At 35.3% G+C, this 15,353-nt stretch overlaps 3 protein-coding genes across 4 annotated transcripts; 1 reads left to right on the plus strand and 2 right to left on the minus strand.

The window, feature by feature from the left end:
- Positions 1-331: 331 nt before the first annotated feature.
- On the minus strand, positions 332-9,618 carry LOC124408980 (transmembrane protein 184B). Of its 2 annotated transcripts, none has more exons than XM_046886356.1 (6): positions 8,878-9,618; positions 6,207-6,416; positions 5,141-5,735; positions 4,769-5,010; positions 4,532-4,616; positions 332-523 (listed from the first exon to the last, which is right to left on the minus strand). In XM_046886356.1, exons 2-6 carry the CDS (start codon positions 6,402-6,404, stop codon positions 348-350), a joined length of 1,296 nt encoding a protein of 431 aa, XP_046742312.1. In that variant the 5' UTR covers positions 6,405-6,416; positions 8,878-9,618; the 3' UTR covers positions 332-347. The 2 variants fall into 2 exon arrangements, with proteins under 2 accessions (XP_046742312.1, XP_046742313.1); XM_046886357.1 differs by lacking the exon at positions 332-523 and adding an exon at positions 3,140-3,489 and having other exon boundaries at positions 8,878-9,615.
- Positions 9,619-11,287: 1,669 nt separating this feature from the next.
- Positions 11,288-12,790, plus strand: LOC124408982 (syntaxin-8). The gene is made up of 5 exons (XM_046886359.1): positions 11,288-11,358; positions 11,662-11,856; positions 11,942-12,195; positions 12,323-12,415; positions 12,580-12,790. The coding sequence occupies exons 1-5, from the start codon at positions 11,324-11,326 to the stop codon at positions 12,738-12,740; spliced, it is 738 nt and encodes a 245-aa protein (XP_046742315.1). The 5' UTR covers positions 11,288-11,323; the 3' UTR covers positions 12,741-12,790.
- Positions 12,791-13,619: 829 nt separating this feature from the next.
- LOC124408983 (exosome complex component CSL4) lies at positions 13,620-14,973 on the minus strand. Its single transcript, XM_046886360.1, has 5 exons — positions 14,848-14,973; positions 14,587-14,702; positions 14,261-14,509; positions 14,088-14,169; positions 13,620-13,749 (listed from the first exon to the last, which is right to left on the minus strand). The coding sequence occupies exons 1-5, from the start codon at positions 14,882-14,884 to the stop codon at positions 13,637-13,639; spliced, it is 597 nt and encodes a 198-aa protein (XP_046742316.1). The 5' UTR covers positions 14,885-14,973; the 3' UTR covers positions 13,620-13,636.
- Positions 14,974-15,353: the final 380 nt, after the last annotated feature.

Genomic DNA, 15,353 nt, shown 5'->3' on the forward strand with positions numbered 1-15,353 from the left:
ATATTGATGTACACATACTTCATTACCATATTTATATAGGTATACATATGAAGAAAGAGCATTTTTTCATTCCGTCTCATTACGATTATAAATTTTTTTTTTTTTCATTTTCTATAAACACATTTATCGATTATTCAATTTTCAACTTGAAAATCGATCAAACACTCGTCTTTATCCGAGCCCTTTGGCATTTTGTTTATAATTATTTTTCTTCCGGAACATCACGTTCTCTCAATATCGTTAATTTCCTTGCTCACCCGACTATTACGCAATCATTAATTACTATACGTGTTAATTCTTAAAGCGAGAATGGGCAATTGTTTCTTTTCTCTTTCTCTTCACTCTCTCTACTGAAATTCGTCGTCGCTACTCAAAAGCATCGTTTTCTCGTTATAATTTTGTGAAATAGTAGCAACTCGTTGATTAGACGTGTTGCGACGTTGGGGTGGCGGCACAGGCATATTTTGTGGGTCGTCAGGGTCGTAACTTGATACGCGCATCCCTCGCTGACCTTTACTTCCTCCTATTTAAGTGTGGTCACAGGTATTAGAAAATAAAAAAGATAATGTTAAACCGGATCAGACAATCGAGTTTAACTTATTGTAAGTAACAAATCTCATTATGTAATATTCAATAGACGTTGCTTGTCACGATTTGAAATTTTCAATCGGTTAGTCGATGCTGCTTGTTCAACTTTCAGTCTGAACTTTATCTGAGTGATTTTTTTCATTGAATATGTACGTAATGAATATTTCAATCGCATTCACACATAAATGACAATGTATAATAAATATATTGTTAAAACAATTTCTATATGCGACACATTAGTAATATGTTTCAAATAGCAAGCACCAGTGTGTTAACATGCAGGGAAAAAGAATGTATGAAGAGTATGAAGAAGAAGAAAAAGAAAACGAAAATCGTTCAGTTATTTTGTTACATTCCTGTTATCGAGTCTGTAAAGAAAATAATAGTTATAATTGGAGTACCGAGAAACTCAAGAGAGATATGAACAGTAATTAATTAATATCGCTATTGTAATAAAATGAAAATAAAAATATTATGTCAGTAATGAGGAAGGAAGTAGGGTCGAGAGCTAGAGAAATTAAGTGGGTGTAAAAATTTAAGACGAGATATATTCTTGGAACAGCTGAATTGATGTTTTTGCTTGTAAAATACACTTGGAAAACCATAAATATTAGAATTTGATATTATCAAAGCTGAATAAAAATAATTCTTTTCTTTCGTTTTACAGCAAAAGTAAAAATCAAAGTTTTCTATTTCATTTTTGTGATTCTTCGATAAATCGTAGAAAATTATAAAAAGCAACCCGTTGTCCATATTTATCAAGATTAAACTTTCTCAGCGAAACAGTATTTATTGCTCATAAAATCGTGCATATTTTATTGATATAACTTAAACAGTAATTAGCGCTGCAAACTCTGAATTATTTTATTCTCGTTTCGTTGTAAATGTTGGGGAAGAGACAGAAAAAACTGCGGCGCAAAAAAGATATTCAGTTTCATTCAGCTATTAAAGGGACCTCGTTTTGAGAGTTTCTTAGTCTATAGCTAACTCTACCTTCATTTACGATGACCCTGTATCAAGTCGAGTATTAAGTGAAAAACAAGAATAATATTATGGTGTTCCTTGCCGAATTAATTGTTACAACTAACGATTCGTATATTTTTCATAGTATTTAGAGAAAAAAAAAACACGTATCAAGAAATACACCAGTTGAATTGTTTACCATAAAAATTCAATTTATTACAGATATTAATAGTGTATATGTATATATATGTATATCTATCCATACGTATAATCATATTAAGAAAGTTAGTTACACACAATCGTATTTTCTAGATAAGTACACTTCGTTTAAACCTGGTACGGATAAATAATTTCTCCTGAGCTCAGTAACGTTTTTCTCGCCTTGTCTGTTTCTGTTGTTCTTTATTTTCTATTCAAGTCTTCACTAGTCGCGGTAACAACCTAAACTCCAAATTTGGTCGTAAGATGCGCGGAATGTGAAAGCCCCCCCCCCCCTCCCTTACTTTTCAATATATATGTATTTCATTATCAATTAGGATAAGCAGGTCACATAATAGTAGTAATAATAATAATAATAAAACTTCTATACATAGTATTATCTTACTAGACGAGACTAAAGTTTAAACAGAGTTACGATTAAATATGAATATCATTTTCATTGAAGTTTACTGCCAGCTAATCAACCACAACGCGGAGCTTACTAGTCTATTTACAAAACGTTATACAAAAAGAAAATTAATGCAAAAAGTAGAAAGAAAAAAAGAGGAGTAAGAGAAAAGAAAGAGAAAACCGTATAAATCGTACTATATAAACACAACCATTATCAAGTGCACACGATATGTTTGACATTCAAACTGGATTAACTACTCTTTTTCTTTCGATGAATTGTAAATCAGAAAATGAATCTCGACGATATTCGTTACGTAGCAAATTCATATTAAATTTCGACTATATTGAAATAATGGCCATAGTAAATTTCAAGTGGATATATGTAAAATTTAATTGCAGATAAAGTGGGGATAATCTTTGAAAAACACTCGTGTCACATAATTCGAGAAGCTATTTCAGGAGGGGGGAAAAACTTAGAAGGGTCAATATTTTGAATGGCTGGATTACCGAAATTGCAAACATGCGAAAGTATGATAACGTAAGATGAATTGTTCGAAAGCTTTCGTGATTTTATTTTCACATGTTTGAAATTTCGATACGTCGGCTATTCGAAATAATGACCCTTCCAAGTTTTGACCACCACCCGCTATTTCGCGATAAGAGGTAATAAATTAATATTAATCCTTAAATTATAGTGGAATAATATCTCTTTTCTACATTCCTTCAAGACTTTTCTCTAAGTCGCAGTTCTTAATCCCTAACTTTACAAGGCGACATAATATGATATCATAAATCCAGTTGTGTTTTTTTTTTTTTTTTTTTTTTTTAGTTTGTTATAAACTTATTACTATCATGTATCATGCATGTTGCGCAATGCACATGCTGCGTATACATAAATACGTAATACATATACCTAAAAGTAAGTTTTTCTAATAATTTTGTATTATTCTCATTCGTCAATTCACATCTTACTTTTTTCCATGTCATGCAGGTATAAATGATATTATGATCAAAAATTTATCGTTAGGAATTTAGTGAAAATCATTTTTGTTGAAATTCTCATTCGACGTTAGGAGCGTAGTCCGTATATATGAACATCGCTAGATGTATGTATGTACATAATATAATGCAGAAATCATTCTATGGTGTCTATATCTGAACACAAATTTTTATTACTGTAAATTACTTTCTCTTTCAATTCATTTTTAACTTTTCTTTTGTATTTTTTGCAATATGTATAATATTAGTAAGTTTAAATTAAAAAGTACAGATGCCACAGTCGCGCGTCACACGCTCACAGCTTTTCGTACGGCAAGTGGGTAATAACCTCTGAAAAGCAAAGAAAACGTTTTCAAATAACGTTTCAGATTTTTCTTTAGCCAGCTTAAAAAGTTACGGCTTTAACTTTTGGAAATCACATTTACTGCGTTCTTCGTTACAACCAGGAAATACTTATAATCCAATTAATCAACGTGATCAAATTTACAGTCGTAAAAAATTGACATTATTTACATGCGTGTGTGGCGAGCTGCGTTTAAAACACTATCTCAAGAACAGAAATTTTAAGAAAGCAAGGAATTGAAGAGAAACCAAAACGAAAAACATTCTGTTCACGAAAAAAACGAAATCTCCTACGACTTCGCGAATGTCGGTGTAAATATAATTAACTGTATAGAGTGTTGGTATTTACAAAAGCCAAAGCCAGCAAGCAGGATTGATATATATGTGTAGTTTAAAATTTAAATAAATAATAAATAAGGAACCGACAAAACTTTTGTGGAATATACACAGCTTAAGCGTTTCGAATTTTCATTTGTACCTAGAATTCAAAACAAAAAAAAAACACAAGTATATGTCGTTACTTGTTTGGGAATAAATCATTGGATCAGTCTGTTTACTGCTAATCAATTACAAAATTCAGAAGTGTTTCCATAAAATACTCGAGCTGTGTACATCCCTGGTAAAAACTACATAAATAAAATATGTGTGATTCTTGCGGGTAGGGTAATATTTCGAACAATATAACATCATATCATGTTCAACCGATCCCAATTGTGTTAACGGATAGGCTAACTAAACATACATTTTCAAATTATAATAAAACTACTCATGCTCATGTGGAAATTGAAACACTAGGTGAAATTTTTCGCATTCACATCCCAGTATTTCAATTTTTAACACAGTTCCAACATTGTTAGAGCATTAGCAAAAAGAAATATGTACACGTATTAATTGTGCAGGCAATAGGAGAAAACAAAAGAGAAAATGTAAAAAGTCTCGAGCAGTGTAAAAATTCTAGATGCGTAACATGATTTATCACTTTTTCTTTTTTTTATTCAATCACATGTTTGAATCTTATTGAAAAACTCACCCGAACTGTACTGCGTGTATTGTTGGTACTGAGGATGGAAATTGTGTATTGCGTCTGTCATAATATCCTTGGGATTCATTGTCTCCTGTAACAAGAAATAGAAAATTGCTGTGAATTTTCAAGAACTTCAACGGCAAAATGTTGATTTTAATGTTACATGCACCGTGTAATTAAAAATAGACAAAGCCACAGGTTTCATGTTTTTGTTAAGAATAAATGAAGCGAATAATGGCTCACTTTCAAACTGCTGCTGATACTCTGCATGGTGACACTCCTGCCTCTCGAATCTGTTACGCATCCTGCCGAGTAAACTTGATACGGAAATGCGTAACGGAGTGCAATAGCGGCGAACAACATCTCGATGCAGATCAAGAAATTTTGATAACCGGCCGATACTGTACCAGCGCTGGTTGCCAATCCGGCGCTATTGATGGCAGATGAAATGACATTTGCCTTTTCGAGAACAGCCAGCAGCACACCTGGGAATTCGAAGTAACATGACAGAGAATAATAGGGAAAAAATTGTATTTATATACACGTTAGAATCAAGTGCTAGTATTGTTTTGAAGAAATTGAGATAGATACGTCAAAAGTGTTTGGGTACATTACCTTGCCAGAATGATAAGAAGATGACGCTTTTGACGGTGCAAAACTTGAGTACAGGCTCGAAAGGCGTGAGTAAATCTCTTGTAGCAAAATAAAATAGAAACAGTCCGTAAAGGGCAAGGGAAACGCTGATGTTGTATATTATTGTGATGTATATGTAACCACCGTCGGGTGACCAATCGCCATCTCGATAATGTCCGAAGGCTTGCAGGAATATTATGACAAATGCCATAACGGGTTTGACAAGGCAGAACTGAAGGGTGGCTTGCTTGCAGAATCTTAGAAAACCGATCGTGTAGGTTTTACCGACTAGGCAGCAAGTCCCGTAGAGACAATTGGACCGTATCGGTTTCCCCCTTATTTCCGACATGATGTTACCCTCTCCGCCCAAATACTCATAGCACAGCGACAAGAAATTGTATATTACAAATGCCTCGTAACAATCGCGTACGGTGAAAAAATACACGTAGTAACTCTCGCTGTTGAAGAATAATAACGATATCCAAGAGTACGTTGCATATATAGGTACTATGAACAAAATCCTCACTATCCATCTCTGCTCAGTCGGATTTGTATACCATCTCAAATGCTGGTATATCTGAAAAGAGGAAAAGGAAAATAGTAATAATAAATATTCAATGAAATTCGTACTTTCAATACGAAATTCCATATGGCTTGATACAGCCAGGAGATGTGCATAATATTGAAAGTTTTAGATGAGCCAGAGATTTTTATATCCAGTCATTACTCCCTTTTACTTTCACTGCTTGTTGACCTTATTCTCACAGATTCCACTCTAGCTCACTAACATTTACACGGTTTGCAGATCTTGTTTTTTTTTCTAACAGACAATTTATCACCTTTAAAAACAGATTTCAACAATTTCTTTACGGACGTTTATGGGAGGAAAAATTGAAAAATTTCTTCTTTGAATACTGTAGCTAATAAAAGAAAATATTTATATTACATATGAGAATTAACCAGGAAGGAAACTGTTTCATTTCTCTAATAGTGTAATAGTAACACCTCGTTTCTTTGTACAGATTGTCTATAAAATGAGGAATCTCACTTGTTGGCAAGTTAGGAACAAAGCAGCCCAAACGAAAACACCGGCGATACCCTGCGCCGCTTTGGTTTGTAGAAAAATTGGCGTTCCCGTTAAATTTGGGTCGCTACTCGGATCTGCAGCTCTGCTCATCGTGTCGTTTATGGCCCCTGATACAGTGGATGCCAGTGTTGACGAAGCCTCCAAGACTGAGGTAGCCATGCCTCTTTATCCCTAAACGAACAACAAAAAAAGTAAGAACAAATTCTATTATTGTTATAAAGCAGTCACATCATCATTTGTTTTTGTCTTGCTATAGCATACAGACACACGTATCTTTTGTTTTATCAATCGATATAAACTATTCTTAAATTCTGTACTGACAATAATTGGATCTTCAAATTTTTGCATCATTCTGACGAAGCTTAAGCTAGCACCCAGAATTGGTAGCCGAATGTTCTAATGTTCATTCAACTAAGGCATTGAAATCTAAAGAATCTAAATTTTCCGAAATACCTTCAACCCTCAATACTTGTATAGAATTATTAGAATAAACCTGAACTGCATTTTCCTATTTCTGAAAAGCTCAACACATTTAGCCACAGCTTTATTCATTTTGACAAGTGCTCTTACAGATTGAATGGAATGCCATTCTCTTTTCTTTCTTTTTTACAATTTCATATCAATGTAGTGAGTCTCAGTTACAGACGACTCGAATAATTCGACAAGAAGTTTGATAATATCTCCTGAAAATCATTTAGAGTAAACAGTTTTTTCTATCTTGATTAGTTTTAACAAAAATGAACATTACCTGGCTAGGGAACGAGTTAAAAAAAAAAGCAAACTAAGTATATTACAGAAATGATGCAAAAAAGACTTTCAACTTTGAACTATCATTGCGTCAGCCCAGGAATCCGGTTTTGTCAAGTCTGGCAACTTTTGTTCTTACCTAGTCCCGTGGCTTATACAGTAAATAAGAAAAAAAAAAAAAAATGGATATCATGACGTGTCGCAGTCGAACAATCTATGATAAGATACGGATCCTATATATTTCTCTATACCTCAGCTGATAATTGTGGAGACAAGAAGCTCAACACGTATATATACCTATACATTTATAATATCGTAAATAGATAAACACCCAGTTTAGCAGCAATAAGAAAGCTAAGATGAAGAATCGGGGTTTATTGATTCGAGTATCGATCTATCAGCTGTTCTTGAAATATTGGAAACAAATATTTTGATGGAAAGTTATCGAAACTGTTTTAAACTTAAAAGAAATTTGGTAAGAAGTATAAATTTACATTAAATATTTGTGTGTAGACAAGTATTAAACATTCTTCAATAATCGCATTTTAGTTAATGAACCAGTCAACCTTGTGAAATCATGATAATCATAGAATTAGTATGGGAATAGATGATTGAAAACGTTTCAGCAAATATAAGATAACGATATATTACATATAAATATATGGAATCGAAAGTAAAAAAGTAGATCCAGAAATTGCGAAATCATTCCAATGATCTTTAAATATGTGCTGATCAATTAGGTGCTAATGAGTGTAACACAGTTCCCTTTACTACCAACTGTGTCTTGTAGCATGAGTATCATTGACTCACAAATTTAAATAGACATGTGTGTTGTGTGATGTAGACAGGTATGTGTGCTCTGATGTATACAAGCCGCGTTTATATTTGTAGAAAGTATATGTTACATGTGCTTGAGAGAATCGTTGGTTACATCAAAACCCTATGAAATAGCTGTTGGACTGTGGAGAGAAACGGTTGCGTATATTGTATGAGTATGGAAATCTTTCCATGTTATTATTATTTAGTCATCATCATTGTTGAGGGATTGTTTTTTCTTCTCTCCCTCTCCTCTTGAAATGTGATCTCGCGAACATCGAACATGACGTGATTTTTAAGGTGATTCATAATCAAGATGAACGCAGTAAATTATACCTAGTTACTGAACGATCGAGTTTGGGGTAAAATATTTTTTCAATCAAACAAGCTTAAGACGACTATCGCGAGAATAATAAATTGTAGGTAAAAACTTAGAATGTCAACAATTTGTGTGCGGCGGCAATAATTTTGATTAAAATTTGCAATTCAACGAAATTTTAGGCTTTTGAGGAAATAATTTAATGCGGAAAATGTAATAGCGGCACAGTTTGGCCGTTGTTTCGGAATACACGCGTAGATATGTGGGTAAAAATCAAGGTTATGAGATTGGTGGAAGGAGATAGGGGCACAATACTTTTATACTTTTATTAGCGCGTGTTAGTGCAAAGCATGCACGTATATTGCGAATTGGAAAGGAAAATATCCCGTCGGACGAATAAATGACGAAAACGGCCATATGCACCACGCGATGCCAAAATCGAGGATAATGTCGCGACCCCGTAAGATAAAAATCAATATCCATAACAACAACAGCATCGTTTATAGCTGGTACCTGTGAGCAATTGTCGGTCGCAATACGGATATGCGGATATTTCGATGTTTACACCTCGAGACTCACAATCTATGCTTTAGATGATTTTGTTTTTTTCTTCACTATTTCGACGCCGTTCTTTTGTTTTAACGAACCCAACAGGGCAACGGAACATAAGTTGAGCGGAAAGGGGAAAAAGAGAAGTGTTATCGAACGATAGATTTGTGAGAAATTAAACTGGACGAGGTAAATACCCACCGGAAACAAGACGTCACCTCGGCAATATTCCTGGAATTGAAAAGTACGCGTAGCCGTCTTGTCAGCCACTCTCGCAGTACTTGGAAGATGGGCTGAATTTCTTTGCGTAGAGTTCGAGGAGTCGCTTTGGAGAAACGTAGAATTTTACAGATTTAGTGTTTTTCCACCGATCGATCGATTGCACTTATTTTCACGTCAATATCACCGAGATACACTTTTACGCGACATTATGAAGCAGCTGTCGAACACCGCGACCGTTCACGCTTCTTTCTATGTGAACATGGGTGGTGTGTGGTATGAAACTGTGGATTTATTTACGGTATATAAAAAACAGGATGTGTATGTATGCGTGTGGATGTCGGAGGTTGTCAGACGACGTATACGGTATACTCCTACCCGACTTGTGCACCATCTACTCTTTCTCTCTTCCCTCCTTTCGACTGTGTAGTAGGTTTATGTGTGTGTTTATGTTGGTGGCCGCGTGTGCGTGACCTCGATGTTGGCGCGCCTGCGTGTTGCGTAAATTATACGTTATATTTTACGCGTTTTATCCGATCTGTTTTGTACGATACGGTGTGCTTCGCGCTATTTTACTCTTAGAATTTCATTACTTAACGTCTCATCACTTTTTCACGAAATTCTCGCCACGATTCCATGCTTCCTTAATTTTTCATATGCTTCGTACGCGCTTGTAATGAATCGATTCAATTTCGTGCGTTACTGTTTGTTATATTGCCCAAACTGTCGTCACGGTCACGACACGGTTCTAGCGCATGCGGTGTTGAGTCGACGGGTTTTGCCCTGCAGCTCTACTGATATGCAATACTCCCGCCGTCTTCGACTCTCTGAATCGTCGGTAATAATATAAACTGCACATTTTCAAACAGATCGAAAACAAATAATCATTTATCACCAAATCCATGGTGATTGCAGATTATTCCAAAATTTAGTCATTATCGAACCGTACAGCTTGCAGGGTTGGCCTACGTGAATGAAATATTTACTGGAATTGTAAGATGAGCCTCTATTAATTTCACCCATTGAATTTCTGCGAGCCACAATGGTTAGCTTCAGTCGGTCAAATCAACCGCCATTTAGCTTATTATAAACGATCTCTTATAGTATAGGTCAGGATGTTTATATTGTAATATTATTTTTGCTACTATAGAAATTAAATACGCGTAGGCTTTATGAGCATATAAGTATGCTGTATACTCTAAGGCGCAGGCAATTGAGAGTCGCTTTCCGGCCGCTAGAGAGCGCTTTTGTCGCACTTCTTTTCTCCTCAGACTCGCCGGTCGCTCAGTCAGTCAGTCGGTATTGGTCGGTACACAGCGCCGAGCAGGAGCGAACGAGATATTCAATTTTCCGCGACTGTCATTCCTCTGACCCGGCAAATATAAACCTAAAGATTTTTACAAATAGTTACTATTTATTGATGTTTTATGTGGAGATTTTCGGAAACGAGTGTATGAATTTTTGAACGAAGTGAAATCTTTTGAGTGTCGAAAAATCTGGCTTCCTTGCAATGACGATTCTGTGTGTTTTTAACCGATCAGTGACCGATTAGAAGTGCAGTGCGTGGTCTAATTAATACCTGCTTGCCTCGATAATAATTTATGTGTAATTTATCATGGATGTTCATTTGTTTTTCGCTTGTTATCGCTGACCGAGTGTAGCATTTTTTTTTATTAGCGTAACCGGTGAAGATCACTAACGATTAACGAGCATATGATTTTTTACAAAGAAATCAGTGAACTTATCCACCGTGGAAGTTTTTGAGACGAGCATTTTTGGTAATTTCAGTATTTCCTTTTAGTGAATTAGGCAGAACAAAAAATTCTCAAATGTTGATGTGAACGAAGTGAGTCGAGTTTCCAAACAAGTGACAGGTGACCGCCAGCGCCTTGAAAATAACCGAACGTGGCACCAAATGCAGTAAAGTGAAGTGGACTGCCATTATGCAGGCGCAATTGACCGCAGGTGAGTCATTCACTCAAATTCTTTTTGAAATTTTGACAAACTGGCTGCGTTCATTGCCGTTTCGTTCGAAGGTATCACACTGTTTATCACATTGAGATGCAATGAATAAAAATTAAGTATAGGAATTAGGAATACCGTCTGATTTTTTCAAGTTTAGCTGCGCCTTTTGCGCCTCTACTTGATACCCCGCGTCTCTACAGTACGAACCATTATGAGAGTTTTTTTTACACCGCGCAAAACTCGCGAATGAGATGAAGAGCGATTAAAAATTTTCCAATGGGTTCGGAAAATTTTGTAGAGATTGGTGAAAGTTTCGTAAACAGTAGTTCGCGGCCGATAAAAATGAGTTTGACATTTAGGACGCCTTAGGCATGGTGGATTAATCCTTCTGCCATACTTATTTCCCGAGGTATTATACATATAGGTATAGTCGTGTGTGTTCATAAGTGACAGTTCATAAAAAATGGCGCTGATTCAGATCGAAGACGGTGATCCGTGGTAAGTATTCACACATTATTAAGCTATTATTTCAAAAATATTTTCATAAGTATTAAAACCAATCTCTCAATCCTTGCACCCGTTGAATTTTCATGTCTTTTACACGTCGAAATATCGTTGCTGAATGCCAGTCAATGCCTGACAAAGAATAACCTAGGTTATGTCTTGTCGGATGCTTCTGACAGTCTAAGTGGTTTCAAAATTTTTGATAGATAAAGTTGGATGGAAAGAAACTTGAAAATTCATTCATTTTTCTTATCATAATTCCTAATTAAAATCTTTGTTTATTCAAAAAAATATTAGGCTCACCGAATATGAGTCGTGCGATAAGCTGTTCAGAGAGATTATGGAACAGTTGACACTTCGCAATAGGGAATCACGAACGTCCCAGAATTATGCCAGTTTGTCGGCTAACATTCGCCTGCGTATGAAACAGTACAGCGGAGAGGTAGAGCAACTTAAGAATAAGGTCGATGAGGACTCTAAAATGCGATCGATGTATCCTTGCTGTATTTGCATGAGTATGGTAAAGACAATTCTTTTATTATAACGTATGAACTTCCTTAGCAAAGTTACAAATCAGAACTAGGGAAGAAGCTGAACGAAGATGCCGTCAGATTGAACAGCTGCAAAGCAAAGACGTGCAGCTTCAGCAGCTCTACAATGGACGCAGTAGTAGCCTTGCCTCCGATCGAGCTAGACTCATGCAACCTAATTCTTCGGCTTTTGCCGATATGGGAACAACCAGCTGGGGATTAGAGGAAGACGACGATCAGCCTATTGACATTGAAGTAACTGTCGACGATTTGAAAGTTCAAAAGTTACGACTTTTGCAAGGTATTGTATCAAGCTCAGCGAAGGTTTATTCTCTAATTTTTACTGTTCTAAATGCGAATGTCAACTATTGAAAAAATAAAAATAGACTTATTAGATCGCAAGTTATTCATGTTTGAATCTTTATTAGAACAAGACGAAGGCCTGGAAGCATTGTCAAAAGTTATTTCTCGACAAAAGGATATTGCAAACACCATTAATAATGAAGTCGATCATCAGAATGGTGAGTATTTTGATTCACTATGTGATGTTGCACATTCATAATAAAAATTGTACGCGATCACAATTTGTGAAGTTGAACAATCTAGTAATCAATATCGGAAGATTAATTATCCTTACGTCCAAATTTTTTCACACAGGTTTGTTCATTTTTGCCGTTTGTTTTAGAAATAATTGACGACCTGGCCGATCACATGGAGAGGACCGATCAACGATTAATTAGCGGAACTCGTCAAGTCGGTTTAATTGATCGCAAAGATCGAACATGCGGTTATTGGGTTGTTATCATCTTGTTATTTATCAGTATAATTGCAGTTGCCGTAGTTTAAAATTAGCATATGTAGGCTTCTATTCACAATATATAATAATCAGCACGGTATATTCAACACACACGAAATGGAAAGTGAAATTTGTAACATTTTTGGTTCACCCATTGCTTCAGATAATCGAAATGGCAACTTATATGCAATATTGTACATACCTTTTCACATAATTTTCAATTAGCACACTCGCGTTGCCAATGTTCAAAAATTTGTAAAGACCATTGCGTGTGACTGTAAAGAAAATCAATTTGGCGCATCCCAATTATTCCGTTTATAATTAGATTTTACGCTATTATTTGTAAATATACTATCCACATTTCTCTCGCTTGAAACTCTTTCCATCGCATTTGGCTGGTATTTTTGCACCACAATCAGTTAGTAGCCGGGTTTAATTTATTGGTGTATCCTTGTTTGGAAAAAAAATCGAACAAGTTGGCATTGTGTAACAGTGCTCGAGTATGGGGGGGCGGCACATCAGTCTTCGATGACATATTTTTTTGTGAGCTCTGTGTTTGTATGCGTTAACAAAAGAATTTAATTTGTCAATGGATTGAGAAGTAAAGTTTGAGATTGATTTTGTGTATGACCTAGTGAAGTGTAATTTTTTTTCTAACTTACAATAAGTAATTTGTAGTATTATTATAACATCGACCGGCAAAAGCTGTCTATAATATATGTACATAAATATAGCTCCAAATATATGTGGATGCATTTATATATATAAATATAAAGTACTTGACATTCCAAAAAAAATTTGCGTTCCTTATAAGCGTTATAATGGAAATTGAGATAATACCGATTCTATTTTTTCAACCCAGTTTCCACAATCATCCAACTGTGCTCTTTACTGTGGTACATTCGTGAAATGAATAGTCCGTTTAGGAATGCAATCTAAGTATATTTCATTTTTCGTTAACAATATGTTCGGGTACAACTTTAGCCACTTTGCGAAATTCTTTGTTTAGAGTCTCAGGACACTGCATTTCCGTCCAACTTACAGGCACCATTGGTACACCTGTATAAAAAAAAACAAAGAATTTTCCACGTTAACGCTGTATTCAAGAAAATTCATCGATTCCAAATAGTGATGTTGTTTTCCTCAGAAAATGTTCTCAATCCGATCTTAAAAAGTACAATAAATCTTGCTTTTCGAGTCTAAGGGGGTAATTTCTCCAAATTATTTCACTTTGTTAAACGAAGTGTGAATGGTAAAACAAAAATTAAAACTTGTATTGTGTTGATTTTTTGTTTTACATATCTTCAAACTGCTAGCTGAGACTTATTGAATATTCTATAGTCTAATGTATTCTTTGAATATTTCTACTGTCATAAAAAAGAAACAATTCTTCTTGCCTTCTTCGCTGTGGGCGATAACAACTCCCAATTCGTTCTCGGCAGTGGAAAGTTGATAAGTATGAACTTCGGTGAGAGGTAGCTAAATTTTGCATCAGAAAAATATCAAGCTATGAAACTGCTGTATTAATAATAACAAACGGTACAGGGAATTTTTTTAAGAAAAAGGATACAACTCTTGCCAGAATGATATCTCCTGGTTTAAAAGATTTGTACATTTCAGTCTTATCTTTTTCTGTAGCCCTGACATCTTCCTTTCTCAAAATTCCTCTGTAAGGTCTGGTTAAAACCACATCTCCGATGCATTTTATAACGCATTTGCAAAACCTTTGATTAACGACCATTACCTCGGCCGTTACGATGTCTCCAGGAGCCGGAACAATACTTTGTTCTCTTATGCTCCGCACCTCGACTGTGTTCGTCTATTGATAATAGAAATTGAAAAATGATGTTCAACCTGAAAGCGAGTGACCGTGAAATGTCTTAAAACTTATCGTACATGTTCGTCTTTGACCAAGTTCACCACTCCCGCCAATTTTGAATAAATGTATCCGTGCTGCTCGTAAGTTCCCGGTCCTGGAATATTTACTTTGTCCGACAAACAGAGCCTCTGACCTGGGTTGCAATAAAAATTTATCATGAGTCTTAACCACGTGTTAGTTGCATATAAACAAAACATAAGTGAGGTTAGGATGGGCCAATTCATGTGGACGTTTTTGCGCAGGAATATTTATCGATTTCGTTATTCATTCATCTTTACCTGGAACACATACTATCGGCTCGTTTATTGCGTCCATTTCAATTTTGAATCGAGGTAAATATATTATTATTTTTCAAATTGCGATACAAGTTGACCTGATGTGGTAACAACGGCGATAACATTTGGAGCACATTTGGAGTTAGGATAGGTTATGTTGTCATATTGAGGTTGAATTGTAAACAGAATTTTGTCAGCCTCGAAATCGCAAGTGATCGATTAATCGATATGATTTAAATGTAAATCATCGTCACAATCAATTACTTGGAACGTTGACTAAGTTCAGTCAACTCTTGGAATACCGCAGAAAAGGAGTAAAGTAATTAGTTTCTGATAACTGGATGACAATGTTAAAGTTGAAAGTTATTAACGGTTCAAAAGTTTCGCCAGCTCGTTCATTTCTGCAAATTTAAGACATTTCCGTCATCACTGTTCGAATTTCTAACGATATAAAATTATTATATTTTATAAATCTCGCAAGATGTTAACCGATTTCGAGTAATCGCTTA

Source organism: Diprion similis, chromosome 8 (assembly GCF_021155765.1).
Source record: "Diprion similis isolate iyDipSimi1 chromosome 8, iyDipSimi1.1, whole genome shotgun sequence".
In the NCBI taxonomy this organism is placed as follows: Eukaryota; Metazoa; Arthropoda; class Insecta; order Hymenoptera; family Diprionidae; genus Diprion; species Diprion similis.